The following is a 22032-nucleotide window of genomic DNA, read 5'->3' on the forward strand; positions in this document are numbered from 1 at the left end:
TATTGTGTACTTGGAGAGGACTGACTTTATCTAGTAATATTTGATTCATATCAGTAAATGCCCTGAATGTCAGCTCCCTCTTTCACCATCACCCTGCTGTTTTTTGTTTGGTAATGGATTAAAACTCCATTATCTCTTCCCCACAGCCACTTTCTTAGACCAAATTAAGATTATTTCCTTCTGTCTCATTTGTTTCACATGAACTGTGTATATTATACATATCAGGTATGGTGCTATCCTATCAAATCAGTGAAAATCTGTTAAAAAATAAGCCCAGCTGGGACATATGAAATATATTATTGTATCTGAGAGTTTACTTACTTGTGTAGACTTTCTTATCTGCGTATCCTTAGTTGAATTGCTATAAAAGTATTTCTAATCACATGCCAATTTAGTTTAAGTATATGTAACACAAAGATGTAGTTGAAGTTGAAGAGGTTATCAACAGAGAATGACCATAAATGATCTAATTTTTATCAGATCATAAAGCACAGACATTTCAAAAGCATAGCTTGAGAAAATAATGTTTTCTGTAATAGGCACGTAATAGCTGTAAAATAAATCAAAGCCGTCATTAAAATAAAACACAAACTCAATGTAGAATGAAATCCTACTTTTTAATTTTCAAAGTATAAGTCACGATTCTTTTAAAAAAAAGAGAAATGTGATTTGGTTTTATTCAAAGTCTAGCTGATTCATTGTTTTGACATAAAATGTATTAATCTGCTGTTTTTCCAAAATACTTAGTTTTGAGCTTCATTTTGGTAGAGAAAGAAGTAACCTCTCTTTCCAAGAAGAAATTCTTATTTTTAACTCATTATGTTGTAAGAAGTCACAGTCCTTTACAAAATTAAGATAGCCCAGAATACAGTTAGACTTGTACAAAACAGTGTCTGATACTGTTACTCATACACATTGTAGAATTAACCAAAAGCAAATTACTTACCAATTAGATTTTACTTTTTCTTAAGATTTCATCATACATGGATTTAGTAGAGGCATATGTGCTGATGTGTTTGCTTTCAATAGGTTTGTTTCATATTTTAATGGCCATACTCACCATTCATTAATTAACAAATTTCTGAATAATTATGTTTAAAACTATACCAGTTTTTATTGAGAATGAAATTGAAGGATAATAAACCAACTTTCTCAGTTAATATTTGCCATCTGATATATATATGATACAAAAAATTTTAAATACATAATTGTTCTCCTCTTCCATTTTCCCAGTAACATACATTACAAAAAAAAAATGAAAATGAGAAATGAAAACAGTAGAGCTTACCAGTTAGATTTAGATGCTGTATTTTGTCAGATTCACTATTTTTTCCCCTTTCTTTATTTTCTCAGAAACAATGAAACTAAAGCCAAAAACTAACATAATACTTTTTATTAGTCCATTGAGGACATTTAAGTTTTACTTTTATTTAAAAATAATATTTGATATACTTGAGCAAGTACTGTTGCTTTCAAGAAGAGATAAATAGAATCTTCCTTAACTGAAAATATAGTTAAATGGAAGACCAATTAAAAACATTATTTTTTGAGTTTTAAAGCAGATAGAGATACTTTACATTGTCTTTGTTTGCCCTGTTAGAAAAGCACAAACATGAAAAAAATAAAGTAGCGTTGGAGCAAGCAGTCTGCTTAAGAAAATGGCAAACTTAAAGGATAGATTGAAACAGGTTGTGGAAAATAAAAATCAGTTTAATTCATGAGATGATTATAATGAAGGTCCCAGTATATTGGCTGTAATATTCTTATTTTAACTTACGATCTGTGTTATATATTTTAGAAGAATCTGAATAAATATTTGTTAACATATGATGGAGGAAAGCATTAACATTTACAAGTATATTCTATGCTGTGATTTGAAAGAAAGTGGTTACTCATATTCCCAAGGTAAAATCTACTCACACAAAAACAGTGAAAAAAGGGCATTTTCCAGCCTCTTACTACACTTATCTTTTCATCCAAAAAAGTCTTTGGAAACACGATTGGAGAAATTGAAGAGAGAAGCAGAAAAATGCCAAGTGTTATAATCTCTCTTTCACTTTTCCCAAATGTTGTATCGTTCAGTTCAGTTTATTTTTCAGAGCTTTTGATTGCATCAAATAGAAAGTAAGTGGAAAGCAGTTCCAAGATAAAAAACAAGATCATGGTATATGGTTCCATTAAAGCACTTGAATCACAGTTGCTTTCTAAAGATTTCCAAAATACATAGTGAGCATTTATTCCTTTCAACATTCTTCTTTCTACATATTCTTTTATGTTTTATGGTCCAGAAGTTTTGCCAAATAGAACAGCATATAATTTTTTATAATTAGTGCCAACCCTTGGTACAAGGTAAACATGTTTTCTTGTGCAGCCACTCAGTTCAGATACCTGATCAGCAAGAGTCAGTTCCTTTATTCTCTTAATTATGTTTATAGTTCTCCTAATTTTCTCCAACTTATACACACTTTACCTGTCTGTGCTGTCTTTTAACATGATAAGTAAATTCAACCACACGTTTATATAAGATAATTCCATTTGTATCTGCAGCAACAGAAACAGTATTTTAGATACTTGTGTTTATGTCTATGTTGTAATAGAGGCCACAGTTGATTTTTTTTTTTAATGTTTGACATTATTCAAGGAGAATTTAAGATAGCTTACAATGATTCATACAGTGAATCACGGTAAAACACATTTAACATGAGTCAGAAGAACAGGCAAACAGAATGAAAAGAAATCACAGGAGGAGTCAGAGTGAGATGAACAGCAGAGCGTCTGTGGGGTCCTGCAGAGACACTAGAGAGCAGTTAACAAACTTGGTCTGCGTCATTTTAAGGGCCAAAGTGAAAGAAGCAAGCAAACAAACAGAAAAAAAATAAATAAATCAGATACAAAATTCAAAAAACCAAACCACTTCTGGTGGAAAGGCAGAACGACTTCTGAGCCAGATTGGAGGGAAATGTTTTCATCCTGTGGGACATCATAGAGAGGGTGTCTCCTAATGTCATGAAGAAATGTTCTGTGGAACCTGGAACATGGCTGAGGATATGGTCTGGGTAGAATCTCTGCAGACCTGTGTTAACAGAGGAAATGAGTCCAGAATGTTAGGAAGGCCTGTGCTGTGTTTCATAGCCCTCTGGCCATGGGCAATGCCTATTGATTCTTTTAGCCAGGCTTTTGAAAAAAATATTGACAGGAACTTGCGGTGGAACTCCCTATGCTGCTAGTTAAATATAAACTATTCACGCCAACAAAAGGCTAAGTAGGGTTTAAAATCATGAAATTGGAGGAGTTTCTACAGCCACCACAACAAATAGCCAATATTTGTGGCACACTTTTTATTTGCTAGGCTTTGTACATTTAATGGGTGTTATCTAATTAACTTCTCATAGAGACCTTTGAAGTAGATAGGATTGCTTTCCCCATTGTACAGATGAGTTCCCTAAAACTTTGAGAGGTGGGGTAATTTCCACAGAGACACAGAAAGCAAATGGTGGAAATTTAGTTTGAATCTACGTCTATGGGCGAGCTGCAGGCTGGGTGTCTAACCACGCTCTCTTTATAGTGCTTCTTAAGAGACAAGCCTAATTAAAAATCCAACCCAATTTTTCTTGGGAGGAAGCTGCTCTAGCACACAAGGCCAGAAGCTCTCATCAAACAGTAATTTTAGCTTGGCCCAGTCACAGGTAATTGCGAAGATAGCTGATGTAACAATTTTAGTGTGAAAAAGTAAAAAGCAAATACTTGTTTCAGCTATAAAACTCTTTCAGTAAAGCTTCTGCACTTAATTTTTTACAGCCAATTTCTGGTTGAAACTAACTGAAAATGTACATAGTGGTAACTAGACAAAGTGATGTTTGAAAATTTAAATTTGGGGGCATCAACCAAAAATAACTTGGTTCCATCACAAAATAGTTAACTGAGCCAATTCTTTATTGGTACTCTTAGTTTGTGACTTAAAAAAAATGCTTTTTGCATAGAAAAAAGTTTAGTTAAATATGCCTTTCTACATTTTTGTAAGAAAGCTATTGAGATTACTATTTCTAGTTTAAATTAGAAACTAGTTTAAATTTTTATTGATTAGTTATCATGTGGTAGCACAATAAAACATGTTACATACATGCATGTTTATGTACATATATGTACATATACCATATATACCACATATGTTTATTATAAATGTATGTATATATCTATGTATATTTATCTACGTAAAAATGTATATGTTAATTATATTACCATATTTCCTTAGAAGTTTAGAGATTTTGAAACTTAATCTAGAAATCACATAATAATATATTACTAAATATGAGTATGGTACAGATCTTTTAAACTGAAGTGGAACAATAAACCCTAAATGAAATTTAATTTTAATTTAATGATTATAATTATTATAAAATTCATTTACACTATATTTGCTTCTTGGAAAATCAATCAGATGATTCTTTGTTTTGAGAAACTTTGCCATAATCAAATATTATTCTGCCATATATTCGATTGTACTACTTGTATTTTCAACTGACGTACTGCTTCCAAAAATTTAGATGCAGGGCACTGTTAACATTGTGTAAACATCACCACAGACATCTCCCTTGATACAGTGTGTGTGTGAGATACACATATAAAAGATTGATGAACAATATTATAGATCCCTCTTCTCTGTATATATGTGTATACACATATATAAATTATAAATTATAGAACTCCTTTATTAATTAAAGGCTTAAAACAAAATACCATAATACCATAAATTGGCAATGACCTAGTAACATGTAAATACTTTAGGCTGGTGAGCTGGAGAGTCATGTTTGTTCTTGATGAAATTAAATGTGGTAAATTCTCGTGACATTTGATTCTGAATTTATGTTTGAATTGGATTACTATATTAATAAATTGAAGTAAACATTAAGGCCAATTTAAACATTGGTATTAAATAATATGAGCCAATTCAAAGTAAGTGGAGAGATATACTTTTAAAAATAATGAGGTCAAAAAACTTTTAGGATGCAACCATGTACCTATGTACATCTGAAAATTAAGGACTAAAAATTGATTTTTGATAAATATCATATATATTATGTATATGTACATACATATATATGTAATGAAGACAAGTAGTAGAAATACTTAGTTATATGAACATAGATGATAAATGGGAAGAACTGATTTTTACAAAATATGTTCGTATTTAAAAGAATTAAATTTAGTTTTACATATATTTATCAGAAAAAGATAAGGAATGAATTCAAATGTGGACACATTCTGCTTTATCATAACAGACATTTCATCCCAAAATATCGCTGAATGTGTATTCTTCAGCAACGGTCTCATCAGAAAAGATACTGTAAGGCAGAGCGGCCAGTGGGTGTGGGATAATGAGAGAAAAGGAAAAGCATGAATAGTACTTCAATAAGACAGACGTCAACTGTGCTCCTCTACACAAATTAAAAAGCAAACGAGCTAACACTGCATGTACATTGGTCACGTCCCTGGGTGTGAACACCACAGACTTGTGCTCCATGGTATACAGCCATTTCCTCCAAGGTTCAGTATCCTGTTTATTCTTTCAACAGGGCAAACTGAGCACATACCAGACTCAGAAGGCAACATTTTACTTTTTTTAAGAGAGCAGGAAGCAGGTCAATTTAGGCATCCAAAGTAAAAGTTATTTCCTATTATATCAGTGGTCCTTAGAATATTACCCCTTGCTCCTCCAAAATGCCTCACAGCTTGGACGCCAAGAGGAACACTGAATCATAAATTTTAAGATACTTTCCATGTATAGTTATTAAATTTGCATATAAATGCCTATAAATATTTAATATGTGCATTCTAATGTTAATCTTCAAGAATTAATAATATAAAGTTTTTAATAAGGAAAAAGAACATTAAAAATTGCCATTTGTGGCAATACAGAATAACAAACACTTGGCACTAATTAATATTTTCAATTAAAATCAAGTTATTAATTTAGAAAAAATTGTACTTTATAGAAAATTACCTATAGGTTAACATTATTTCTGTTTTTTCATGTGACTTATTACTCATTCTACATTAAATGAGGTATCTTTTGGTTGTTTGTATTCACTTAAATAACTTCTGAGATTTGCAAGCAATATTTTTATCTTAACCTGGTGAGCGTAGCATAGCAAAATACATCCCATTGCTGTAATGCTCAAAGGGTCTTTATACACTTAAGAAAATAGGCATCCTACTCTTGCACCTTGGCCTGTGGCCAAGTGCCACGTATCACAAAATCTGGTGGAAGGTGTAATTTATGACACCGACCATATGAACTCAAGAGTTCTAAGACCCTATGGCTCCTATAAAGCATAGACAGCTCTACTTGTACAACATAGCTGGTATTTCCCATGAGCCATGTAAAAGCTCAAATGGTATCATAAATTTTTAAAGTCGAGACTTAAATAGGACATGGTTGATGACCTCTTTCTACCTTACTCAGCTTCCAGCATCATTGGGAGTTAAATGCTCTAAATATATAGGGACATTTTTTTTTCAAGGTTCATATTCAGTAAACATTAGCAAAATCCAGGCTGTCATCATTTTTCATTTACTAAATGTCATTTCAAGTTGAATGTGATTTTTTTTTCCCTAGTGAGCCCATCCGAATGTCATAAAGTTTGTGTTCTGTTTGATTTATAGGATTTTGGATCGCTATGTTCAGGAGCAAATTCCTGGCGCCAAGGTTGTGGTGGAGTCCATCGGTGCTCGCCGGCACGGCGACGCCTTTTCTCTAGAAGACTATACCAAGTGTGACTTGACTGTCTATGCCATCGACCCCCAAACCAACAGAGCCATCGACAGAAATGAGCTTTTTAAGTAAGTACTTTTATTATCTGTAACAGCTCTCTGGTTACAATATCACCGATAGATAATCCTGATTTAAGCTTGTATGTACTTAAGTTTAAAACCCACCAAAATGTTGCTGAAAGTGAAGTATCAGCAAGAAAAAAGAATCTAAGAAACAATACCTAGAGTCCTCATACCTAGAAGTTTAAGATGTAAGTGTGAGATTAAAGTGGCTTAAGAAATTATGTTCTCCCTGAGATGTCAGATGGTCCCGTATACTTAAGAACAATGAGCAGTTCATTCAGGTCACTTTGCATCAGCTCCCACTCCTGCTCCAAGACCCTGACTGTTTGAGAGGAAAGCACCGACCCCTTCTTAAAGTGGCAGTTTGCCGGTGATGGTGTCCGTAGCCTTGAATTTTAAGAACAAGCCTTAGCTTTCTTTAATGTCTTATTGAATCAGCAAAAATGAGTATCTGATTTTTCCCTTGACTTGGGGATGGAGGGCAGAGGGGTAATCACTTCCATCCAAGTCTGTAACCTATGTGATATTTCATCTTGGTATGAATTTAAATGTTTGAGTTATAAATCCTAAAAATAAAGAAAATACAGAATCTTAAACAAAACATTACTATATATTCTCCTTTGAAAATTATTCTTGAACAGCTTTTTTGTTGTTGTTAATTTCTCCTTTACTCTAGTGACACCTAGTGTCCAAAAGATTCTTGGAATGCAATTCTTACCAAAAGTAAAATACATTTTTTTTAGTAAAAATACACAATGATCTATAATCATATGTATATAGTCTAAATATTTAGAAATGTGTATATATATATACACACATATGTACCAAAATCCATTATTTCGGAATTTAGTTTTTCTTTGTCAACATATATAATAAACAGCATATAAAAAAATATATGCACATACAAATTTATGTATATATCCATATGAGGGAGCATGTTTTTATTTAGTAAAAATCTACTTACCCATTTATTAAAACTCGTAAATTCTGAATTTTGTTTTACTTTATATCTGCTCATCAACAAAATTTCACTGCTCCTATTTTAGAAACAGTGAAATAGTGATTTAGTATCAACTTAATTTTTTTAAAAGCCATAGTTAATAAGTATATTATTCATCAGTTTATATATAACAGATATTTGGGGCATATGCAAGATAGTATACTAATCCCTGTGGGGAAATATACGTGACAAAAGCAAGTTTACTCTCAGGCTTTAGACTCATTATCCAAATGAAGCAACATATAGATCCACTAAGCCAATTTTAGCTTGCTTTATTAACTAAAGAATATTTTTATAAATATACTTTAAAATAATTCATATCTTCTTTCTATTTTATGTTTTGTCATTTTTAACATTTATTTAAATCCATCTGTATTCTGGATTTTGTATACACTGGTTTTATTTTGAAATATGGTGACAGGTTGTTTGAATTTAAAAAGTTTTTCCTAAATATAAAAATTTCTATTCTCTTCAAGCTAATAGCCTGGCTTTAAAAAGTAAAATAATGATGATTTATAATTCAAGGTGTACTTATAAACATTTTAGAGATAAAAGATATGAGCACTGAAGCCAGTTAGATTTCAACTGACAGACACTATGAAGTATACGATAAGCATCCTTCATTCTAAACAAGTTTTCCCAAACCTAGATTATATTGTGAAGAGTAAAGATCTAAATTCAATAGAATAACTACTATAGCCAGGAAGGAAGGGATAAGGTATAGAATAACTATAAATTAAAAAAAAAAAAAACCTTTATATTGAGGAGAGGATAGACAGACTAGTATTAGCATTGTGCTTTATCAGTCTTCACCTGGAACTACTAGTAGCTGAGAAACAGTGGTCTAATTTAAACCCTAGGATTGTTCCTTGAAATATTTTGTTATGAAATTATATAGATATATTTAATAATCTAAGGCTGATAGTGCACAGATCTTATTAAAATGAAGTTATGAAAGTTATTGAAAATTTACTTTCTAACACTGAACAGATATACTACAACAACTTAAGATTGTTGCCTAATGCCCAGATCAGTGGAAACAAGATCATTCTCTCAATTTCTCTTTATCCTAAAATCCAAGCTTCTGAGAATGTTAGAACTTTCAGGCCAAAGAATTAGAAACAAAAAAAGATGTCCTCCAAGGAGTTCAATTCAGTTTTAAAAAACTGATTTAACGCTATCAAAATAAAAAAAAAAAAAAACACTTGTAAACGCATAGGGAAGACTGGAATGGCTTCAGTGATAGTTATTACCTAATTTGTTCCAAGAGTTTATGAGTATTTTGGTTTTTCTAATTTTAATTATCTAAATTGTTTAGATTTTCTGCAAAAATATATATTACTTTTATCTTGCTTTTATTCTTTTTGTATGTCTCTGAGCTTCAATTTGTGTCTTTTGTTTGTTTGGGCTTTTTGTTGTTTCATTCTGGAATGTGCTCAGACAGTATCTCTTCAAATATTTCTTATACCTGTTTTCTCTCTATTTCTTTTCTGGGACTCCGATTAAACTCACAGTTTTTGCATGCTTTGTTTTTGTCCTTCTCCCTTCCCTTAACATTCTTGTCTCTTTGCGTTTTAGTTTGGATAATTTCTGGTGCCTTGTTACCAAGTTCACGGATTCATCTGTGTTAGCCTATTGATAAGCTAATTGAAGAAATTCCTTGTATCTTAAAAAAAAAATGCTTGCATTTCCATTTGGTTCTTTCTTACAGTTCCTACCAATTAACTGAATTTCTCCATCAGTTCAGGCATCTCTTCTGCCTTCCACTAAGTCCTGTAGCGTATTAGTCAGGGTTGTATCCGGGTCCCTGTGTGATAGCTCTGGTATCTGGGTTATCTCCGTGTCTGGCTCTGTTGCTCTTTATCTTCAGCAAACCCGCATGCCTATGCCACAGAAAGGGTTTCTCTCCATTCTGCTAACTCTCCCGATGTGGTGAACTGCCCTTTCTTGTTGCTTGGTTCTACTCTCATGGTGGGGAAGGGACAACGCGGGGTTGGGGGGTTCTCTGTTTCTCTTGTTGAGCTTTGTCAGCTTTTCTTCTCCTCCTTCCCTTGATGTCCATTCTCTCCTTTGTATTTGTGGAAGTTCTTGGGTGTAAGAGAGATCCCTGCCCGTCCCTAACCAGTAGCAGACCTCTGCCCTGTACTGCAGGGTCCTAGGTCCAAGGCAGCTCCTGCTCCTCCCGGATGGGTAGTGGATTCTTGCTTATAACACTACCCCAGAAGCAGTGGACCTTTCCTTGAGCCCTAGGGATGGGAGTAATTTCTCCCTCTCTTTCTATGGCATTTGCTTTGTATGCGACACAGGTCCAGAGAACTGCAGAGTGTCACAGCCTTAGCTGATTACTTCCTATATCCCTGCACCCTGAAGAGGATTTCTCTGGTCTCCTGCCCTGTCCCTGTCTATCTTTTGGAAGTCCATTGAAGAGTTTGTGAGTGAGTGAAAACCCCTACTTGTGTTTGTGGGGCTCTTATTCTAACCTTCCATGCTGATACACACTTAGGTTTGTAAAATGTATTAAAATTTTAGCTGATTTATTTTGTTTGCAGTTAGGGCTGCAACTTTCACCTCATTCTGAAGAGGTGAACTGACACATGGTCTCATCCCATTGCTGGAGGAAATTGTCACTCTTTGGAACCTGGCTTCTTGCTTGAAAAAAAATTATAATTTTGGTGTCATATGACCTTCCTATCCTTAGGGAGGATGCCACATTCTCTTGTTGCTTTCTGCAGCATAAGCAGAACAGAACATACTATTTTAAAATTAAATTAAATTAAATTAAATTAAATTAAATTAAATTAAATTAAATTAAAAACTAAGCAAGTACAGTTTTAGTTTTTATACTTATCTTACATGTCCAGTCTACTTAGTCTGTCCAGATGGTAAATGAGAGATAAAGAAGGTAGGGAAAGCTGGTATATTCCACAAACTGTACAGTGTTTAAAACCATATACTTTAAAAGAAATCTAACTGCCAAGCTCTGATAAAACTTCTTTCACCTTCCTAAGTCCAGAAAAAAATTCAGAATACTGAAAATTCAAATAATTGGAAAATGAAAATTAGAATCTATTTAAAATAATTGTGGAACTGTAGAGAGTAAATAGTGGTCCACCCCTCGTTTCCTTTATTAAGCAGAGCAGCCTTATCCAAGTGAAATGGATGTGGGCAGATGTGTTAACCACTGCCTGCTCTGTAAACCTATTTCAGGGACCCAGATTGTCTACCGACCAGGGAAATAGACAGTTGCCCCTCCACCATTTAGGTGTGGATTTTTGTCAAGTACAGAATGCATTCCCCTGCTCACCCTCCCCTTTATTTCTACATCCATATGTACATTGCAACAGTGAAATCATCAAGGTAAACTGCAGGGTGGACTGGTGGTTACATGTTGTTCTTTGAAAGTTGTGCTCCACACAAGTAAATGGAGGCAGAGAAACGTGTTTTCATGTGCTCCATCAGCTGAGTGAGTCAGAAGACATGGGACCGGTTTATGAATTTACCTCATCTCAGGAAAACAGAGCAGTAATCAATTAATGTTGGCTAAATACTGGAAAGGGATTTGTTCACCTCCCCCTTGGAAGTAAAAATGATTTTCATCCAGACTGCAGATGAGAATAAAGAGAAAATCACATTTCTTTATTGATGTTGAATCTGACAGATTTATCTCTTTTCTAAAATAAGCAGGGATAAAAACAGGCTCAGTAATAAATACTGAAACACAAAATAAAGGAAACAACACCTTGATGAGTCAGAGATCAACTGTATGTATCGCTGGAAATATTCTTTTCCAGAAACCATTGGCAAACAGTTCAACATTTTTAGTAGAAAATAAGACCGTATGGGACAGTGAAATGGTGTGTGTGTTTTACATGCCCTGAATTCTTCCCTGTTTCTGGTCAAAAATGCTCCACAAAAGAATAGTGAGAACTGACCCTCTCCAGGCTGGCTGTGGGCCTCGACGAAGTGCTGTCCCCTCAGGCCATTTGGAACCTCTGCTCACCCTGGCTAGGTGTGGGTTAGCTCACATTCCAGAGAGAGTCAATTAGATTTCATCTTCAAGGATTGACATGGATGTTAGCAGACAGTAGAGTTCTTAGTCCTGAAATCATAAAAAATATAAAACAAAGGCCTGAAGTTTCTTGGGGCTAATTTTTCCACCTTAGGAAGATAATCTCCTAAAATCCACTATCTGGATTCCACCTTGCCTAAAATGAAAAAGCATCTTAAAAATTAATTGGTAAAATGAAGTATAAACATAAGAAGCTCATAGCATATTAAGGAAAAAACAGAAATCATAAAAGAAGTCAACATCTATTTAGAGGACAATTAAGATACAACCTGATAATTGCATGGATCTCTAAAGTAAAAATTGTAATAGTTCTCACAGGAACAAAACCTGAAAATATAATTAAAAGATTTAATTATGTTAACAGGCAGAATCAATGAAAATGTTGTCATGTGTCCTCAGAAAGTACCTAGTATGTCTTAAAACTATCGAAATAAGAATAAAAATGACTTAAATAGAAAGGAACAAAAATTAGATAAGGTTTACACTTTCCACCTGCATGACAAAATGCCAAAAGTCAATGGAATCCAGTCCACAGTGTTTTAAGGAAAAATGTTATCACTCAAGAATTTTTTACCCAGGCAAGTTGTTTCACAGGTATACAGCAAAAAGGAAAGATATTCTAGATGAGATACGGGTTCAGAAGCGATCAACACTTCGAGTAAACAATTACTTATGACAGTTACCTAAATTGAGAAATAAACCAAATAAATATCAAAATACTGGGGTTGCTGTACTGTAAAGAGACTCATCTCCCTTTAGGAGTTTTGGATATAGAATCCAGTAGAATCCAACAGAATTGTGATCTGTGGATCCACAAGATAAGAGTAATTTTTCCCTGCAGTTAATGATCTCCCTCTAATTCTCAGCCTTCCCAGTTTCTAATGATATGTATGTATTTTTGTGACCCAACTCTTAATCTGCACTTCATTTGGAGTTTCTTACTTTATCTGATATACAATTAAAAAAGTTCTACTATTCTGTTCCAATCTGGTACTTGGAACAATGGATGAACCTTAATTGTATTTCTTAACATACCTAAAAAAAGGCCTAGGAAAACTGCGATAAAAAGCACATTTTCAAAAGCGTATTTGTAAAAAAAAAAAAAAAAAAAAAGAAAAAGAAAACCACAAAAAAAACCTCAAAGCATCCCACCTGCCTTGTGTTATAGTATGAAAACTTGACTAAAAGAGTGTGTAGCTTTAAAATCAAATTGAATTATCTGAGCCAGTAGGTTTCTTAAATTGGAAGATTAATAAACTCTTCAGTGGAATTCATATTTGACATCAGGCATCTCTTTGTTTTTTTTTTTCTAAATGAAAGCTATGAACAGTGTATTCAGCTAGATTTAAAGTCATCACGATCACTGGAAAAATTAGAATGAAATGTTGAAAGGGATAAAATAGTCAATAAGATGCACATGCATGGCATTCATTGGTTGTTATTTGAATGTAAAATTTGGAGTCATTTAATTTTTTTTCTTTCACATTTCTTTTTTCTACATTTTCATCATAGTGTGGTGTCTCATATTAAGACATATTTCTATAATAATATTTTTACTTTGTATATGCTGTATAATTACAAGTACAGAAAATTATTAATAACAACAAAAAAAGATTAGACTTGAGAGTACCTAAATGTTAGCAGTGACTGCTTTGCATGTGGGCCTTTGAGTAATTCTGCCTTTTGGACTGTTTTGTGTTTTCCAATTCTCTATAAGAAGCTTCGCATTTATAGATAACTGTCTTTAAAAATTCAAAAAGAAAACAACCTAAGACATATTGTGGCTTTGTGGTATTCAGGACACAATTGTATCAATATTGTAGGATTTGTAAAGGATTATTCAAATGTTCCTGAGGAATTTTGAAAAATAAAATTACCTGCTAATTACAGCATAAAATATATAACACAATTGCTCACTCTAACAAAATTAAGTAACAATCCTTAATTCTCCTCTCCAACACAATGCCCATAGTTGGAATTGCATTATGTAGAGAAAGGGTTTTCATGAACACGTAGAATAAATCAACCACTGATTTCTGTCATCCTAAGGGCACTGATTTACCACCTGCATCATTTCTTTAGTTTTCTCTTTCTAGGAAGAAAAAAAAATCTTTTAATTTGTTTGCTCTTTGCCCATAAAAATGTTTTGGTTTGAGATCTAAGAGTGTCAACATTTAAGATGGTGTGATGAAACACATATATTCTGAGTCTGAAGGCTTGAGTTGGTGTCTAAGATTTGTTTCTATAATTCAGCATTGTGGTCTGCAGTAAATCAGTATTAATGTTCTATTTCACAGGATTATTCTGAGAACTGAAGGAGACAGGATGCAGGAATATATTTTTAAACTATGCTATATAATTTATACTTATATTTTATTCCGCCTGAATAACTTAATAATGTAAATAAACTCAACATAGTGATATAAAGTTCAATGACATTGGTAATTATTTTTCCCAAGTCTGTAAGCATATTAAGCCGGGGCATTTTTATTAATATCTTGAATATGTGCATACAGAGGTGTTACTCTGCTTTATTGCTCTTGCTTTTTATATATGCTTTTCTTATTTATAGTAAGACTTCTGACTCAGCATAGGTTGTCATTAAAGAAAATATTAAGGAGATTACAAAAAATATTTTGTTTACAAAAAGGCCTTTCTCTGTTAACATCATTGATTTTACTGTTTATCTAACAATAAAGATTTTTGGATGGCAAACTGCTCGATATCAATAAAGACTTTCAGCCGCATTATGGGGAAGGAGGACGCATTCTGGAGATCCGGACTCCAGAGGCAGTGACCAGCATTAAAAAGCGGGGAGAAAGTCTAGGCTATACAGAAGGGGCCTTGCTGGCCCTGGCCTTCATCATCATCCTCTGCTGTATCCCTGCCATCTTGGTGGTCTTGGTCAGCTACAGACAGTAAGTATTCATAGATGCTGAACAGGGATCGTTCCTCAAGAAGGCGTTATCAGAAAACTGTGTCTGGTACATGGCTCTGTAGTTGTAAAATAGTAGTGTGCAGCCATTCTGGGAGTACTGTATTTTCCTTGTTCCAAATGACCTTTCTTTACGGGAAAACAATATAAGCTTTCAATACATTTTTCACAGATTGCTCAGTGTTCTGGGATCCTAATACATTCCTATCCAGTCGGAATATTAGGTTACCTCCTATAGCTTTGTTTATGCTCGGCATCAGGTTAAGAACCTTGGGAGAGAAGGCACTAGGTGTCCTGGGGAAGAGGCAGTGGAATGTCCTATGCATACACCCGAGTTCCAGAAGAAGGTCTGTAACCTAACTGGATTGTCATGGTAGGTTTTTATACATATTGTTAAATTTACCTCCATGCAGATGATCAAGGTGTTCGCAAAATCATCTAAAAATCACAGCACACCCTGGTAATTTTCCACATGGTTTCTTCTTTCCTGGGTAGCCTTGCTAGAGCCTATTTTGTAACATCCAACAGCAAATTTTGACCATACAGGTGTTCCTTTTTTCTGGTTCCTCCAGGCAAACACACCCACTTAAAATATCTGTATTTTTCTTGTTTAGGCTTCAAAGGAGTCAAGTAATTTTTAGCTAATTGTAAACATCTATACTTAACATAGTCTAGTAGGCTATTCTTTATGTGACACTAGGCATGGAGAATCTTTGTGATAGAAGGCTATACATCTTAAGTATGTCCCTCTTGGCGATGATTGGTGAAAAAATTGTGAAATAGGTTAAGAAGAGAGGTAGCCCTGAGGGTGGCACAAAATGAAAATAAATAATAGACAGGAGTCATAAATCATATGAATTACCTGACATAACAAACAGTAAGAAGAAATAACAGTAGAACTACTATTCATCATTTAAAATACCTACAGGGAAAGTCCCAAAATAGTCCTTTTATATTCTTAAACTATTATCTTTGTTCTCTAACACTGAGAATTTTCATCTGAATTACATAAGGTAAGGTAATTCCAACCTGAAAGCTGAAAAGTATGCTCTGCATGAGGATAGTATAGGAATATTTATCATCACAAAGGAATGTGAAGTTGCAAATATAATATTTAGGTTGATCTATTGGAATTCATTGGATGCTTAATAAATCAATTCATATGCCAAATCTAAAGCCTCTGAACACACTTAATACTGGACAAATGTTTTAAATTTTAAGCCATCAAACCAATATTAATTTTCCTGTTAAATATAACCTGTATTACAGTCATTCTTTTTCATTCAGCTGTTTCCCAGAGGAGCTTTATTGTATCCTGCGGGCAGTAAAAGCAGCAAGAGAACTTCTTATATTTGGCACACAATGCAGTGATCAAAACTGAAGCACCCTGGATGCTATACTCAGTCGTCTGAATTTTTTTTAAATTAAGATGCTTAATATTTAAACATTACAAAGATGCATTATCTAATTATTTTTAGTTCAGTAATCAGCTTGACACTCTAGGAATTAATTAAGTCACCACTTGGTAAAGATTAACAGAAGAAACAAAATGTGTTTCGTACCATTCATGTTTCAAAGTAAAATTCAAGTATTTAAAAATCTAACTTTTGTACCCTCGTATTCTGCTTGTAAATAGATTGGAATGAATGGTTATTCTTTCATATTAAGATGTGTCTTTGAAATTCGCCATGCATGGAAAACTAAGAGGCAAATGTGAAAAAAAAAAAACTGTCATAAATTCATTGCCCAGGAGTGGCACCTTCCAGTTCTCGCTTCTGCTTCAAAGTGAGACCAAGAGCATTATCGGGGCTTGATGCCTGACTCCACTTCTTTAATATTCTTCAAGAGCAGCAAACCAAGAAGCCAATTATAAAGATCAGATCATCTTTAATATTCCATTTCTCTGTCAGAGGTGAAATTCACATATTCATGTTTTAATCCAGTTTTTCTTATTCCATTTGGCCCATTTCTTTGTTTTCCTGCAATGAATGTTTTAAGAGCTTGTAGGACTGTGACATTAATAATAAAGTGTTCACTATTTTCACTTTCTGAATTGAAATACTTGGTTTTCCTACTAGGTCATTAAGTCTGTGTCATTATGAGTTAAACCAGTAAATTATTCATATTTTAGAATAAGTCAGATGTTAAAATATTATGAATGCCATATTTCTCATGTAGCTTTCTCTTTTTTTCTTACTCATTGCTTTCTCAAACAGGTTTAAAGTGTAAGTATAATTACTAATATTTTGCCTATGATTTCATGTAATGGGAAAAGAAAAACTCCAGATAATACTGATAAGGTAGTCTGCCTGCCCAGAACCAATAATTTGTTCTGTTTATTTGTCCGCTTTGTATTTTCAAGAAATTTATACTTTCTAGTTCTAATTCCTTTCTGGTTTTGTGTATATAGAACAGAGCTGATTTTATATAACTGGATACAAGTGGAAGAAATGTGAAAAAGACAGTTTGCCCTGATAGCTTCCACCCTTTGAGATCTTGGTTTTGAGGAAGGAATTAACAATGTGTCCAAGAAAGTAAAAAAAAAAAAGCAATCTAGCTCTAATGTAAGAATCACAGGCATTCTTAGCAATCCACAGGAAATAAAAGCTAACCAAATCTTCCTCCTAAATGTGCACACCTACACAGTCTCTGTAAACTAATGTCAAAAATGTTTAAAATCACTTTGTTATGGGGGGAGGGGGATTTTTGTTTTGTTTTGTTTTGTAGGGACGGTATATTAACTTATTTATTTTAATGGAGGTACTGGGGACTGAACCTATGACTCTTGTGCATGCTAACATGCACTACAGCACAGAGCTATAACCTTCCCTTCTAAAATCACTTTTAAATAAAATAAGTTTTCTTTAAATACATGGAAGATGAATAATAAAGGAAAATTATGTATCTTCTGTATGCCTCACATTATGAAAGAGATCTATTAAGCAATTACCAATTATCAAATTGTATAAATATTTTGCCTTTCTCCCTTTAATATTATCATTTAATTTAATTTGCAAATATTTCTACTGAATTCTACCCATTTTTCAAGTAGTCAGTATTTTAAAAAACTAAGGGGAATGGGTTTTACATAAAAGATACTCTGGGGATGCTTTCACAATTATATCAGTTAATAAGTTCAAGTATTTGGTAAAAGAATTTTTAGGTGGGTTCCTCTGATAACTGGTCCTTAATATTAAAAGGTAGCCTATTGATAAGTATATGATTTCTAAAATGAAGTTTACAAAAACATCCTTACTTTACCAAAGACGTCAAGCTGAGTGCACCAAGACAGCCCGAATCCAGTCCGCCTTACCTGCAGCTAAACCAGCAGCGCCTGCCCCAGCACCAGTGGCCATGCCCCCGCCGCCCCCACCACCTCCGGGTGCTCATCTCTATGAAGAACTTGGGGACAGCACAATGTAAGTAGATCTTTCAGGGGCTTTTAGAAGTAAATGGGTTTTGATGGATGCTGTGTGGTGAGTATTTAATTTGAAACTTCCTTGAGTGGAAATATAGTTTACAGCCTGCTTGGATTAGTACATTTCTTAAACAGAAAATTGTTAACATGAGAACCTAGGAAAAGTTAATTTGAGAAGTAATAACCAAAAAATAAAAACAAAACAAACAAAAGAACATTAAAAAAAAAAAAACTTAACAGGAAAGAAGTATTTAGTTTGAGGAGACATTTGCAAATGAAGAGCTTGACTATTCTATTTAATCTCTCAAGCTTCAGAATCAGTCATTTTCCCCCCAACTTAAAAAACTGATTCTGAAAATTTTTTTCTCATAAGAAATGAGAAAAATAAAGCACAATCATAAAATAGTAATTTCTGATTTAATATCAAAAGCCAGCTCCTATTTGGTAATCAAAAACCAATTCTATGGTATAAAATAATAGACTTTTCTAAGGTACTGTTTTAAGACATTATAAAATAGGATAATTAAAATCTGAATGAAAATAAAGAATTAATGTTAAATATCCAACTCCTTGAGAATATTCTTTTCATTATATTCCTCTCAAAGGAGACTGCTCTTAGAGCTTAATATTTCTCTTATACTATTTGGAATCTCTAAGCAATATTAAATCATCATTTTTGAAAAAGACTTTAAAATTATTGTTAAAGGTCTTCATAGCTTTATAGTTTCTGTAATGATGCTACTCTCAAAACCTGATTCCTTTGAGAGAGATTTAATTTGTCTATATTTTAAAAATTCAAGAGTAACTATAATAGGACATAAAATGTGAAACTACCAAGGATATAAAATTTAGAATATGACTAAATTAAATCCAGGAAAACTTTTATTAACTGGAATTTGGTGGAATTGAGGGACTAAAACACATTCTACTGTGTTACATTTGCAGCATTTACTAGTAGGAATAAAGCAAGCTTCAAAAATTATGAAATTTATCTTTTAATATGAAAACTTTTTAAACATGTATCAATATTAGTTGCCATATTAATACTGTTATACAAGTTATATTAAAATAGTTTTTAAAACATTAAAACTGACTTTAATATATATTTTAATGCTAAAATTGAATTCAAAAGAACGTAAAGCTTAAAATGCTATTTCTAGAGTAATAATATAATACAGGATTCATGCTTTAAATATTTTTTCATTTTTTTATAAGTTGAAAATGATGTTCTCTTTTTGAATTATTGGTGAATGTAGGAATTGAGCCAATAAGATTTGATTTTCTTTGATTATGTCAACCACCTCTAACAAAAAATGTTTGAAACTAAAAAAGATGTATGTGTAAAGTTGAGTATGTTTTATTTGAAATTAGTGAGGGATATATATTCAGTTTTATTTAACAAAAGCAGGTATACTATTACATCATAGAAATCAATATAGTTTGGTGATAATTTTCAAATAGCAACATTTAGGGACTATTTTTATTTGAAAAATTATGATAGAGGATTTTGCAATTTTAATATATATTTATTGAGGTATTTAAAGTTCTACATATTTAACTATCTTTAACAAATGTTTAACTTATCTATTGAAAAACTTTTTATAAGGATTCTAATCATAAATTACTAGAAAATAAGCTATCTCCAAATGAATTGTTATCAATTTTTTTTTTTCAACTCAAAGGTCATTTTGAAAAAAAGCTTTATGAAGTAACTGATAACTTCATGTAGATTGACTCTGTATTAGTAATCACAGTACTTCTATATTGCTTCCAAAACATGCTTATATCTTCTTTATAAATCAGTATGGACTAACTTTTTAGGTAGGCCATAGAAGCAATTCTTAGAACCTTGTTTAAAATTTCTGTTTCAGAATTAAAGTTATCCGTATTTAATAGAGGTGAATTTTACCTATGTATAGGAGATAGATAGCTAGTTGTAATTTTCTGTGATAGGACAACTAAATAAATGTCATCTGATTTTATCTAAAGCATTATTAAAATTACTGTTGTGAATAAATACAAAGAAAAGAAAAAATACATGCATTTTGGGGGGATATACATATTAAGTGTTTAAAGCAAGTTCCTATTAGTATTTTCATAATCATCTCAAATTAACTATAGTTAAAACTTTTTTTTTCTATCACATGTTTTCTCTTTCTCACCTGTGGATACATAGGCATAAGTAAGTAAATAATATCATTCTAATACAAGGGCATTAGAAAAAAAAAGATGCAACAGAATAGCTTAAATGCTGTTTTATTCTATATATAGTAATCTTCATTTTTTACTCTACAGTCATTGACTTTTAAAAAGAAAGTTATATCCTCTGTACCACATTCCCTTTTGATACCATGAAATTGCATGAATTTAAACAAATGTTTCCACTGATATTACCTGTGCCAAACAAAAGGAATTTCAAAAATCTCCTTGTTTTTAATTTGTTAAAAATATTTATGGATATCTTTCAATCAAAGGAGATGTGGTATTATTGTATAGATAGTTCTTTACAAGAAAAATAAAACCAACGATAGATCTACCCAGAAACATTGCTATATACTTTCAACCCTGTTTTTTAAATGACTTTTCAAGATTTTGAAAAGTGGTTGCTGTTTCTTTAATACAAATTCTCTCCACTTTCTGAATTATTCAGGAGGTCCTAACCACCTATGAGACTTCTCTGTTGCAGTTTGTGTTTTTGCCAGATGACACAATAATGACTTTGGTTTTATATATAATTTTATTGCCTCACTTCTCATCCTAATTTTTCAGTGTGACTAATTTTTCAAAATATTTCCCTTTTATTTCATTTCGGCTATGTGGGTAAATATTAAACAATAATGAAAATAAATCTGTTACTCTGTTTGAGCTTGAGAGCAAAGTCTAATGAGACGCTACTTAAAACCAAAAGTCCCCCATTCTTCCTAGGGGAAGGGCCCTACTGCTTTCTTTAGAGACACTGATTTGTGCTCTTTGACTTGTTCAGTTCTATTGATGACTCACAGGACCTATGACTCAGTATCCATGTCTGAGACAATCTTTCAGTGATATCAAAACTGTTACAATAATAGATCTTTTCATTAAAGTGAGTCTTGGTCTAAAATTTTATCTAGATCATGTTCAGAAAAAAATACCAACAGCTCCTTTTCTTATTTGTAATATGTATAATGTTTTCAAATGATTTAGCATAAAATTGAAATGGAAGGAAATAATCTGTCAAGATTCTTAAATTCAGTTTCTCAGCTGTGATTTTGAACTCTATGAGAGAAATTCTTCCGTCTGTCCTTGGGGACTTTAATTCTCTTAATCTAAGGGATAGAAAAATCTCTTTCTGTATTATCTTGCAAGGTTTATCTCAGAGAGGAGAGTGCTTTTAGCTCCAGGACAGAATTACCAAGATGAGAGATAATGTGCAGTACTGAATCAGATACAGCTAAGGATCCTATTTCCCAAAACAGTCAGCCCTGAGCATCTTCAACCAAGGCAAATGGTACAAAACCACCAGCCAAAATGCTGGGCTGCAGTTTAAAGAATTGTGATTTATACATGAGAGACCTGTTATGTATGGTTATGGATACTTCGCTGTATCAAACTAATTAAAAAAAAGAAAAAAGTCAGTGTACCGAATGAGACTCTTTTTTTTTAATGAAAATTTCTCATGCTACTCACAGCTCTCAAGCTCTTCCTTCCCTGCCTTTGTGAGAACAGGAACATGACAGTGATGTCTTGCTTCAGTAGATTAGTGTTATTTGGCCTTTTATATTTTGAAGTAGATATGA

At 32.8% G+C, this 22032-nt stretch overlaps 1 protein-coding gene across 1 annotated transcript in view; it reads left to right on the forward strand.

Moving 5' to 3' along the window:
- PCDH15 (protocadherin related 15) overlaps positions 1–22032 on the forward strand; it is a 1333392-nt gene that overhangs the window by 1296146 nt on the left and 15214 nt on the right. Inside the window, exons 33-35 of the mRNA XM_064488173.1 lie at positions 6664–6840; positions 14603–14821; positions 18105–18257. Of these exons, the coding sequence (XP_064344243.1) occupies positions 6664–6840; positions 14603–14821; positions 18105–18257 (549 nt within the window). The remainder of the gene's footprint in view (positions 1–6663; positions 6841–14602; positions 14822–18104; positions 18258–22032) is intronic.

The sequence above is a fragment of the Camelus dromedarius genome, chromosome 8, assembly GCF_036321535.1.
Source record: "Camelus dromedarius isolate mCamDro1 chromosome 8, mCamDro1.pat, whole genome shotgun sequence".
Classification (NCBI taxonomy): domain Eukaryota; kingdom Metazoa; phylum Chordata; class Mammalia; order Artiodactyla; family Camelidae; genus Camelus; species Camelus dromedarius.